A 13,300-nucleotide genomic window follows, 5' to 3' on the forward strand; every position below is an offset into this window, starting at 1 on the left:
AATGGGGAAAACATATGGCAGAAGGAAAAAAATAGTGTGAAAATTGATCAATAGATGGCGTTGTATTGTGTCAGAATACATAAATGAAAACACCTGTCATGCACACAACCAACTGAAGTTGGTATAAACATGCCGGGTACATGGCAGCTTCTCCTCCTTTCGCGTCTGTGACGTCAGCACGACTGTCTCAATACAGGGTCGCGCTCTGCTTGTAAAGCTGTGTTACAAGAATGATGACTGTGCACACATCACTCTGCAGAAGTTCCAGACACTGAAGGGCTTGAAAAAAGGCTTTGGTCCAATGACTGCCTTGGGTCTGTAGAAAATGATCCGGAAATTCAAAAAGACGGGTTCTTTTGGTGTGCAACCTGGTAGAAGGAGGAAACTAATTGATTTAATGTCAGTGGAAGCAGTGACCACAGCAATGCAGGAGGAGACAAGTGGTGGTGGTGCACAAACGTGTAGTGCATGGAGAATTGCCCACTCATTGGACATACCCGTGACCACAGTGCATAAAATGCTACAAAACATCCTTCTTTGCTATCCATTCAAAATTACCCATATGCAAGAGTTGCTTCCTGTTGACATGCCAGCAAGACAGACCTTTGCTTTAGAATTTCTTGCTCACATCGAAGTGGACAATGATTGGTCGTGGAAGATTTTGTGGACAGACAAAGCCCACTTCCATCCGACAGGATATGTCAATACACAGAATTGCCGAATATGGGCAACAGAAAATCCACACTAAAATCAAGCAGTAACACTTCATCCTGAAAAGGTCACTGTGTGGTGGAGGTTTATGGTATCATTTATCATAGGGCCATATTTTTTCGAAGCAACAGAGGCTTCCAGTCCTGTTACCTGTACCATCACTGGTAAGCGCTATCAGTGTCTTTTGCGCAACCACATCATTCCAGCTCTTCAACAGTGTGGATGTATGGATGGGATCATTTTTACGCAAGATGGCACACCTCCGCACATTGCAAATCCAGTTAAGCTGCTGCTGAAGCGCCATTTTGGAAATGCTAGAATTATCAGCCGCCATTTCCCTACAGCCTGGCCGTTCCGATCACCTAATCTTAGTCCATGTGACTTCTGGCTGTAGGGCTATCTGAAAGATATTGTGTTCAGTGTCCCCATTGCAAACTTAGCTGCATTGAAGGCACGCATTGCGCAACACATTCTGAACATGAATCTGGAAACACTTCAACCCATTATGGAACATAGTGTTTCTCAATTTCAACTTGTTGCAGAAAATGGTGGACAGCGTATTGAACCTGTTTTGCACCAGTCACACGGAAATTAATAATCCGATTTGAATTTGATTGACACTTTTTATGCAGTTTGTGGCCTCAGAACAATTAAAAACCAATGTGATTGATGCTTTTCACATGGTTTTTGGCCGCAGGACAATTAAAAATTCATGTGAGTGATGCTTTTAATGTGGTTTTTGGCCTCAGGAAAATTAAAAACCGATTTTTCCCATCCGATGTGATACGACCTTGCAGTGGTGGATGGGCTTATGTAACTAACAGAATCACACCTGTAGACCCATTCACACTGAGTAGTACAGTTTGTTTAGTGTCAAACATACACCTTAGGCATTGTTGTACAATTCATTTGTCATTTGTAGTTGACCGCTATTAAAATATGATGCGTACAGTGTCATCTATTGCTACATTTTGTAACTACACTCGTGGAAATGGAAAAAAGAACACATTGACACCGGTGTGTCAGACCCACCATACTTGCTCCGGACACTGCGAGAGGGCTGTACAAGCAATGATCACACGCACAGCACAGCGGACACACCAGGAACCGCGGTGTTGGCCGTCGAATGGCGCTAGCTGCGCAGCATTTGTGCACCGCCGCCGTCAGTGTCAGCCAGTTTGCCGTGGCATACGGAGCTCCATCGCAGTCTTTAACACCGGTAGCATGTCGCGACAGCGTGGACGTGAACCGTATGTGCAGTTGACGGACTTTGAGCGAGGGCGTATAGTGGGCATGCGGGAGGCCGGGTGGACATACCGCCGAATTGCTCAACACGTGGGGCGTGAGGTCTCCACAGTACATCGATGTTGTCGCCAGTGGTCGGCGGAAGGTGCACGTGCCCATCGACCTGGACCGGACCGCAGCGACGCACGGATGCACGCCAAGACCGTAGGATCCTACGCAGTGCCGTAGGGGACCGCACCGCCACTTCCCAGCAAATTAGGGACACTGTTGCTCCTGGGGTATCGGCGAGGACCATTTGCAACTGTCTCCATGAAGCTGGGCTACGGTCCCGCACACCGTTAGGCTGTCTTCCGCTCACGCCCCAACATCGTGCAGCCCGCCTCCAGTGGTGTCGCGACAGGCGTGAATGGAGGGATGAATGGAGACGTGTCGTCTTCAGCGATGAGAGTCGCTTCTGCCTTGGTGCCAATGATGGTCGTATGCGTGTTTGGCGCCGTGCAGGTGAGCGCCACAATCAGGACTGCATACGACCGAGGCACACAGGGCCAACACCCGGCATCATGGTGTGGGGAGCGATCTCCTACACTGGGCGTACACCACTGGTGATCGTCGAGGGGACACTGAATAGAGCACGGTACATCCAAACCGTCATCGAACCCATCGTTCTACCATTCCTAGACCGGCAAGGGAACTTGCTGTTCCAACAGGACAATGCACGTCCGCATGTATCTCGTGCCACCCAACGTGCTCTAGAAGGTGTAAGTCAACTACCCTGGCCAGCAAGATCTCCGGATCTGTCCCCCATTGAGCATGTTTGGGACTGGATGAAGCGTCGTCTCATGCGGTCTGCACGTCCAGCACGAACGCTGGTCCAACTGAGGCGCCAGGTGGAAATGGCATGGCAAGCCGTTCCACAGGACTACATCCAGCATCTCTACGATCGTCTCCATGGGAGAATAGCAGCCTGCATTGCTGCGAAAGGTGGATATACACTGTACTAGTGCCGACATTGTGCATGCTCTGTTGCCTGTGTCTATGTGCCTGTGGTTCTGTCAGTGTGATCATGTGATGTATCTGACCCCAGGAATGTGTCAATAAAGTTTCCCCTTCCTGGGACTATGAATTCACGGTGTTCTTATTTCAATTTCCAGGAGTGTATTTATATTTCTTCTGCCGTACATTTTCTCCCTTCCCTGATAATATTCCATTGCAATTTGACATCATTCTGATCAGTGGTGTTATTTCTATAACAATTTGAAAGTTTAACTTCAATTATAATCATCCTGTATATTGGTGTTAAAAATAAACTTCAGTGAAATCTCCACTTCCCAGACAAGAGTAAGATAAATGGACTGAAATAAAGACAAATGCTTAGAGAAGTGAATATTTCATTTGTATAAATATATGGTCTTCTGCAGCTACAAAGTGTATGAAACACATTGTAATGGTAGTCCACCAGAGCTGTTTCGATACTTATTTTTTATTTATTGCTTCTGGTTTTAGGCAAGGCTACATTCAAGTGGTATGCTATAAGAACTTAAATGTATTTTATACTCAGATATATGGCACTAGTCAAGGAATGTGTATTTGGTTATAAGGGATCTAGGAGGAAGAAACTACAAAATGTGACAAAATCAAACAATGTAAAATCCATGTTCGAATATCAACAATATAAGGAAATGGATAGGTTACTACTCACCACAAAGATGACAAACTAAGTGGCAGATAGTCATAACAAAAAGACCATTAAACACTTAGCTTTTGGCCAAAGCCTTCTTCTGAAAAGAAAACACACATATATTCATCTACACAAGCAAGCACACCTCATGCACACGACTGCCATCTCTGCCAGCTCAAACTGGAACCCAACAGTCACATGGAACGAAAGCAGCAATCTGGAGGGGGTGGGGCAGGGGATGAGATAGCAGGGTATGCATAGGGGAAGAGAAGAGTACTGTCTGATTGGAGTCTGCAGTGACTAGAGGGAGGCATGACAAACTGCCCCATCAGGTACAGGCTGCGGGAGGCTGTGGGACAGGGAGTCAGGGAGGGAGGGGGGGGGGGGGGGGCTTCTCTCCGCCTACCCATACCCTGCTATCCCTTCCCCTTCCCTGCCCTCCTCCAGATTGCTGCTTTTTCACATGACAGTTTTATTCTGGTCCAAGCTGCTGGAGGTGTCAGTCATGTGTGCTTGCTAGTGTTGGGAATAAATGTTCATCCTTAGAGTGAGTGGCAATCTATACTTTTCCTAATATTCTTTCATATCAAACGTGTTTATTTTTGCCTTTTTCCCTTGTATTTGTGCACTAGCAACGGATCAGCCCCATCCATCTAATCACTGTTTATAGCTTCTGACTATGCAACTTCCATTTTTTTTATTTCCTAAACATTAACTTTTTTACTTATACACAGCACTACTGGAGACTCCTGCACAAGACGCGATCCAGCATAACACATGTGGCTGTTGTAATCAGACAGCTCAGCTTACATTAGATAAGCTTTGCACAACAGTGCATGAAATAAAGTCTTTGAAGACTGTAATTCATCACTGCGACTGGGTGATCACAGTCAATAATAGAACAACATGACTAAGTGTTATATGTCAGTGCAATGGTTAGCATATTAACTTGTCATGCTGAGATCACAGGTTCAAATCTCATCAGATGTTGTGAAATTATTTTATTTCTAAATCTAATCAAAAGAGTCTGATTATCATTTTTATTCAATTAACTGGTCCAAACATATTTTTGTATTTCTAATTCTTTGCCACAATTTTTTTCATTACATTGACTTTTATTTGCTTTTATTTTTCTACCATCTGGAATCTTCCTGTGTCGTCTATAACCTGCAACCAAGTGTCAACAAGGACTCCTCATCAGTTGGTAACATGGCAGCTCATGTAGCCAATGAGAGGACAGTTTCAGGTAATCGATGATACCAAGAAATTACAGTCTGCTTTTAGCACTGAAATTCAACTTTTTTCTGTCTTGAGTTTCTCGTAAAGACTAACTGTAATAGCTGTAAACTAAGCGATCATGAGTTTAGTTGTGCCTCAGTTTGTTAACCACCACTTTCTTGAATACATTTCACATCACAGGGTTGTGGTTGTTTTGGATATGAGTTTAAATTCAGGGCTTGGTCATTTAAAATCAGCTGCTGACAGAACATCTCACATTTGCAACAAACCTTGCAGCGATGACCTCCAACATTGCTAAGCATTACACATTAACAGCATAAGTGATTCTTGTGTTTGTGTGTTACCTGTAACCAAGAGGTAGCCAGTGGCTAATGTGGCAACACCATAGTGGCAAATGACAGATGTTAGCTACCAAGTAATTTTAAATGGACTATGCTTTTTCTAAAAATTAAATTCTCTCATTACAGACAAGGAGACATTTATTAGTAATTGCAAGGATAATTATGTAATGATGAAAATGATAATAAAGAATATAATGAAATGACTTACACTCAATAGTATATTACAAACCTCTAAATTAATTGGATCAAAAACAAATATATCACCAAGCCCTGTTATTGCCCATATTGACCCTGGACTTGGTGCACCATGGACTCCATTTGCTTGACAGCACACTGAAACAGACACAACAAAACATACAAAAATTTTGCATTTTTTTTTCTTCGAAACACATTCAGAATGAATACTATAAGGGGCAAAAGAGGTAAGAACTTCAAATATAAAATCTCTGCATGATGCTTTACTTAAACTACTTTCTTTTAGACAGTTAAATAAATTTTTAAAGTTTCCCAGTTTTAGCCCACAGTTCACAACCAATAAATTGTGGTCTGAGTACACATCTTAGTCCACACCTACCCATGGTGTAAATTAAAACTTAAAATCTGGTAAGACAGAGATTCTGGAAACAGATTTTAAATTATAAGACATTTCCAGTGGCAAATGTGGTCTCTGACCACAATTTATTGGTCATGAACTGACAATTGAAACTAAAGAAGTTGCAAAAAGGTAGGAAATTAAGGATATGGAACCTAGATAAGTTGAAAGAGCGAAAGGTGTTGAGAGTTTCAGAGAGAGAGCATTAGACAAAGATCGACTGGAACAGGGGAAAGAAATACAGTAGAAGACGAATCGTTAGCTTTCAGAGACAAGATAGTGAAGGCAGTGGAGTATCAAATACGTGAAGAGAAAAGGCCTCGTAGAAATCCTTATATATCACAGGGCATACTGAATTTAATTAATGAATGGAAAAAATGTAAAAATGCAGCAAATGAAGCAGGCAGATGGGAATATAAACATCTGAAAAATGAGACTGACAGGGACTTCAAAACGACCAAGCAGGAATGGCTAGAGGACAAATATAAGGATTTAGAAGCATATGTCACTACAGGAAAGATAGATACCACCTACAGGAAAATTAAAGAGGCCTTTCGAGAAAAAAGTAGCAGCTATATGAATATCAAGAGCTCTGATGGAAAATCAGTACTAAGCAAAGAAAGGAAAGCTGAGAGGTAGAAAGAGTATGTACATGTTCTACACAAGGGAGATGATGGCAGTATTACAGAAAGGAAAGAGGACAGAGATGAAGATGAGGTGGGACATAATGCAAGAAGAATTTGACAGAGCACTGATGTTGAAACAAGGCCGCTGGAGTAGACTACATTCTGTCAGATCTACTGATGGCTTTGGGAGAGCCAGCTATGACAAAAATATTCCGTTTGGTGTGCAAGATATATGAGACAGGCAAAATACCCTCAGACCTGGAGAATAATGTAATAATTCCAATTCCAAAGAAAGCAGATGCTGACAGGTGTGTACATTACCGAATTCTGAAACACATGAGGCAGTACTAACCCCACAACATATCTTAGAAGATAGGTTACTGAAGGGCAAACCTACATGTACAGCATCTTTAGACCTAGATAAGTTTTTGATAATGTTGACTGGAATACAATTTTTGAAGTTCTGAAGGTAACAGGGGTAAAATAAAGGGAGTGAAAGGCTATTTACAAGTATGCACATAATACAGACGGAAGTTATAAGATTCAATGGGCATGAAAGGGGAGCAGTGGTTAACGTGGCAATAAGACAGGATTGTAGCAGATCCCTGATATCATTTAATCTGTATAGTAAAACTAAAGAAAAATTTGGAGTAGGAACTAAAGTTCAGGGATAGGAAATAAAAACGTTGAGGTTTGCTGATGACACTGTAATTCTGTCAGAGACAGCAAAGGACTTGGAAGAGCAGTTGAATAGAGTTAACAGTATCTGGAAAGGACGATATAAGGTGATCATCATCAAAAGCAAAATGAAGATAATGGAAGGTAGTCAAAGTAAAGCAGGTGGTGCTGAGGGAATTAGATTAGGGAATGAGACACTTAAAGTAGTAAATGAGTTTTGCTATTTGTCCAGCAAAATAACTGACAATGGCCAAAGTAGAGAGGATATGAAATACTGAATGGTAATGACAAGAAAAGTATTTCCGAAGAAGAGAACTTTGTTAAGATCGAATATAAATTTAAGCATCAGGGCCTTTTTTTTTTTTCTTTTTTTTTTTGTCCATACTGTAACCATGTATGGAAGTGAAATATAAATGGTAAACAGTTTAGACAGGGATAGAATAGAGTCTTTTGAAAAGCAGTACTACTGAAGAACACTGAAGATTAGATGGACAGATTGCATAACTAATGTGGAGGTACTGAATATAATTGGTACAACTTGACTAGAAGAAGAGATCAGTTGACAGGACACATTCCAAGATGCCAAGGAATCACCAGTTTAGTACTGGATGGAAGCGTGTGGGGTGACGAGAGTGGGTGAGGGGGGAGAATAAAATTATAGAGGGAGATCAAGAGATGTATACTGTAAGCAGATTCAGAAGAATGTAGTTTGCAATAGTTATTTGGAGGTGAAGGGCTTGCAAAGGATAGAGGGATACAGTAGCATGGAGAGCTGCATCAAACCATTCTTCAGACTGAAGACCACAACAACAACAACAATTAAATAAGTGGATATACCATTTTTGAAATGAACATTACAAGTAACCAATTTAAGTAAGAGAACTGAATACTCTACAATAAAACTGCTCATGAAAACAGATTTTAGAAAAAACCTAGCTGATGTGGATGATGGAAACTATTTATATGTTATAATGTAGATTCCTCATTGGCAATCATTGTGAGGTAGAATGAAAGGTTCTGGTGTAGCATCAGAATCAGCATAGTTTTATCAGGTTTTGGAGTGGTGGTTCTTTCTATTCAATCATTCTTACTGAAACCTTAGTACCATGTTGACAGAGAAGAGAGAATTGTGATAGCACATTAACTGGTAAGTAACACAAGTTGTGTGCCATGTAGCTCTCCTTTTCATCATCAGGAACATTATCAGTGATGCATCTGGAGTAGGTAGTTGCAGAAGGCTGTATAGGGCATGTTCTATAGAGTGAGACACAATAGGAATGTGATCCACCAAGTAGATGTAATATTCAAGTTTTGCAAAAGGAATAAAATTAAATTGTATCTGGAAAATTGATTAGAGTTCACACAAAAGCATATGGCAACCAGACAGGTATTTTGCAGACCCTCTATTAGTGTACTTCTGGGATGCAATCTGCATGCTGTTAAAACAGTGGACAAAGAGCAATGAAATAAAAGGCAGGTAAAGCAGTGTATTTTTTACCTGCAGCACCAAGAATGAGCTGAAAATGCTGCTGTAAGTATTAGTAGGATCCACAGAAGACTGCAGAGAAACAAGGGCAAAACATCTTGACTAGCAGAAAACCATTTACCGGAATAAACCTGATGAAACTGGTGTTACACAATGCCAATGTCCAGCATAAAGTACAAGTTTTTATGCCTACCGGCTATGTAGAATACAAAAAGATTGAAAGAATGTATGACGGGATAAAAGAAATGATTCAGATCATTAACAGAGGTAAAAATTTATTTTTTATGGAGTACTGGAATTTAATAGCAGGAAAAGGAAGAGAAGATAATATAGTATGAGAACATGGATGGGGGAGAGCAGGGGGTGGGGACGCAAAAAAGGGGAAAGCCACTGGCAGAATTCTGCATAGAGCACTGTCTAATCATTGCTAACGTTTGGTTTAGGAACACTGAAAGAATTTTGTATACCTAAAGAGAACTGGAGATACTGGAAGTTTTCAGAGAGATAATGGTAAGACAAAGATTTTGTTTGAAACCTCAGTTTATGCTACTAGACATGCCCAGAGGTTGATGTCAACTCTGACCATAATTTATTGGTTAAGACCTGGAGTTTAAAACCAAAAAGAATGTAGAAAGGAAGGAAATTAAAGTGATGAGACGTATATATAAATTGAAAGATCATATATCAGAAATCCCAGAAAACAATGCAAAAATACTTCTAGGAGATTTTAACGCTCAGATTGGAAAAGAAAAGAAATTCCGCGATATTGTCGGCAACTTTCCCGCACACAAACGAACCAACAAAAATGGAGAAAGGTTAATTATGCTCTGTAAGCAGTTTAAACTCAAGCTAATGTCAACACATTTTAAACATCTTCCCAGAAAACAAAAAACCTGGGTATCTCCGATAAAGAGTATCGGAGAATTTCAAATAGATCACGTTGCCATCTCCTCCAAATGTGACAAAGAAATATTGAACACACGTGTCCGAAAATCTCTAAACCTCGACTCCGATCACTATCTCATGAAAATAAAAACTAAACTGATCCCACAAAACAAACAGAAAAGCAGAAACGGTGAATATAAAAACAGAAATAAAATAAATTTTGATCTTACAACCCTGAGAAATTACAACCTTAAGCCCAACTCTAACCTCAAGGATTTTCAGAAAAAACTAAAGACATTCTCCCCTTCACAAAACCTCCAAGAATTTCAGAACAACTTGATTGAGGCAACAGAAACAACCTTTCCAAAAAAGAGCAAACCGAGACACCCATGGTGGGACAGCAACTGTAATGAAGTTCTGCATGAAAGACTTAAAGCCTGGAAAAAGTGGAACTCACATAAAACTGAAAACAACTTTGATGAATTTAAGCAAGCCAGAAAGAATGCCTCGAAAACTATTCGCAACACCAAGAGACAATATGAAAAACAACAACTGGACTCAATCGAAGAGAATTTCAAGAAATGCAACACGGCAGCTTGGTACAAAACATTCAACCAGAAACTCCGAGGATACCAGTCCCCTTGCCTAGACCTTATGAGAAATAATAAGACTCTCGCCACCAACAATACTGAAAACTGTGAAAACCTGGCTGAATATTTTGAGACACTCCTAAACTGCCAAACACCCATCCAGACTCTCAGTTTTACGCAACCAGAAACATTACCAACACATTCAACACCTCCGACACGAGAGGAAATCACAAACATAATCAAAAATCTCAAAAACAGGAAAGCATGTGGAGAAGACACAATTACAGCAGAAATGCTCAAGCTTGGGGGAGAAACATCAGTAGAAGCACTACGCAAAGAACTTGAACAAGTATGGGAAACCAAGAAAATCCCAAGTCACTGGAAAACTGCCCTAATTCACCCTTTGTTTAAAAAAGGTGACAAAAGGGATGTTAACAACTATCGTGGAATATCGCTTCTCCCAGTCCCATACAAAATTCTATCAAAAGCCCTGCTCAATCGTGTATCACCAATTATAGAGGGAAAACTTGGAGAATATCAAGCTGGCTTCAGACCAGGAAGATCCTGTGCCGAACAAATTTTTAACCTCAAAACAACAATGAACTATTTATCTACAAGGAGCAAGAAATATTTCATAACATTCATTGATTTCAAAAAAGCTTATGACTCAATCGATAGGGACACACTCATCAAAACACTTCGAGAATATGAAATAGATGAAACAACAATCACCATAATCAAAGAAACATTAACAAATACAACATCAAAAGTAAAATTCCAAGGAGAAATTTCACGGCATTTCGAGGTCAAAACCGGCGTCAGACAAGGAGATGCGCTGTCCCCAGTACTCTTCAACTGTGTTCTTGATAAAGTCATAGCAGAATGGAGAAAACTCACGCAAAAACATGGAGTTGAGAAAGTCCAAATTGGAGGGAAGTGCTACAAAGCCATTGAAACCAACTGTTTTGCCTTCGCTGACGATCTCGCCTGTTTAGCTTACACACAAAAAGACACAATAAAACAAATAGAATTACTTAAAGAAACTGCTGAAAAAGCAGGCTTGCAAATTTCATTTGAAAAGACAGAAATCATTAGAAATATCAAAAATCCACCAAAGAAAATAACTACGAAATATGGGAAAATACAGGTATCTAAACATTTTAAATATCTTGGTGAACTAATTCAGCCTGTGGCAAAAGGTCATCCAGCCTGCAGGGCTAGAATACAAAAACTAGAGACAGCAACTCACTATTGCAGACAAATGTATTCAAAAAAATGTATATCCAAAAACATTAAACTCAGACACTACCAGACTGTCATTAGACCGCAGATACTATATGCATCAGAAACACTGGCAAATTTTACATATGCAGAACAGATAGAAAATCGTGAAAGAAGAATTGTGAGGACAATTCTTGGACACAGGAAAATAACAGATGATCAAGGCAAGCCTGTATACAGACTAAAAAGCAACAAAGAAGTGTATACGAAGTGCAGCAAAATTACAGACGAAATTAGAAAAAGAAGATGCTCCTTTTATGCTCACATCATGAGGATGAACCCGAATAGGCTTACAAAACAAATATTTTCGTACATCGCAAATCTAAAAAATAAAAATTTATGGTTTATCAACACAGAAAGAGATCTAAAAGAAATGGACATAGATCAGGAAACAATATTTAACAGAAACCTTTTTAGAAAAAAACTGAATTCATTCACGGGTTTCGGTGTGAAAATTAAGAAGACTTGTGGAACTAAATGGTCTGAAGAGAGAAAAGCCGCCTTCAGCGCAAGAATGAAAGAAGTGTGGACTGAGAGAAAGAAGACTTCCCAGAAGCGCAAGAAATAACTGTTTTCACGGTCTTTAATGGCCAAATTTGTGTAATAATAATAATAAATTGAAAGAATCAATAGTTGTTGAGAAGGGCAGCATTAAGCAATGACTGACTGAAACACGGGAAAGAAATACAATACAAACTGATTGGGTAGCTTTGAGGGATGGAATATGAAGGCAGCAGAGGATCAAATGCATAAAAGAACAGAACCAGTACAAATACTTGGATAATATATGAGATATTGAATTTAACTGCCAAAAGGAGAAAATAAAAAAATGCAATAAATAAAGCAGGAAAAAGGCCATACAAACAGTGGAAAGTCCAGGATGAAGTAACAACAATATGGAAATGATAGATTGCTACTCACCATGTAAAGGACATGTTGAGTCACAGATAGCCACAATGAAAAAGACTGCTAAAACATTTAAGCTTTCAGACAAAGTCCTTCTTGTGAAGCATAAAACATGAACACAAATAAAACAACAGCAACTCCAGCTGGGAATATCAACAATGTAGGAAACGACGATTTCTACTTACTGTAAGGAAAACATGTCACATTGTAGACAGGCACAACTAAAAGACAATGACATAAAGCTTTTGGCCACAGCCTTCGTCAGTAAAAGAGAGACACACACAGCATTCACATACACAAGCAAGCACACCTCATGCACACACGACTGCCAACTCAGCATCTCGAGCTGGACTGCAACCATAAGTGGGATGAAAACAGCAATCTGGAGGGGGTGGGGATGGAGAAGGGATAATATTATAAGGGTGAGCAGAAGAACGAACACTGTCTTGCAGATTGTGCAGGGGCTAGACTGCCAACAGTCGCAGCATCAGGAGGTTGTGGGGCAGGGAGTTGGGGAGAAAAAGGAGCAAAAAAGGAGAACAGCATGGAAAGATGGGTGGCTGTATTCCCAGAAGGCTGCAAATAAACAGGGTGAGAGATGAGAATGGGGAGGAGATGACAGGACAGAGAGGGTGGAAACTGTTGGGTGGAGGTTGTGGAGACAGTATGTTACCGTAGGTTGAGGCCAGGATAATTACGGGAGAGGAGAATGTGTTGTGAGAATAACTCCCACCTCTGCAATTCAGAAAAGCTAGTGGTGGAGAGAAGGATCCAAGTATCCAGATGGCTCGGGTAGTGAACGAGCCATTGAGATCAAGTGTGTTATGTTAAGCTGCATGTTGTGCCACAGGGTGATCTACTTTGCCCCAGTCCACAGATTAGATGACATGGCTGCTTTCACAGGTGACCATGTCCCTGATGGGATAGGATAAACTTGTGACGGACTGGAGTAGGAAGTGCTGGATGGGTGGATTAGGCAGGTTTTGCTCCTGGGTCTTCCACAGGAATATGCTTCTTGTGACAAGGGGTTGGGATGGGGAGT

At 40.6% G+C, this 13,300-nt stretch overlaps 1 protein-coding gene across 1 annotated transcript in view; it reads right to left on the reverse strand.

Annotated features, from left to right (window-relative positions):
• The window catches only part of LOC126089526 (tectonin beta-propeller repeat-containing protein), a 235,915-nt gene that overhangs the window by 55,703 nt on the left and 166,912 nt on the right, over nucleotides 1-13,300 (reverse strand). The window contains exon 13 of the mRNA XM_049906916.1: nucleotides 5,444-5,547. Within this exon, the coding sequence (XP_049762873.1) occupies nucleotides 5,444-5,547 (104 nt within the window). The remainder of the gene's footprint in view (nucleotides 1-5,443; nucleotides 5,548-13,300) is intronic.

Source organism: Schistocerca cancellata, chromosome 1 (genome assembly GCF_023864275.1).
Source record: "Schistocerca cancellata isolate TAMUIC-IGC-003103 chromosome 1, iqSchCanc2.1, whole genome shotgun sequence".
Classification (NCBI taxonomy): domain Eukaryota; kingdom Metazoa; phylum Arthropoda; class Insecta; order Orthoptera; family Acrididae; genus Schistocerca; species Schistocerca cancellata.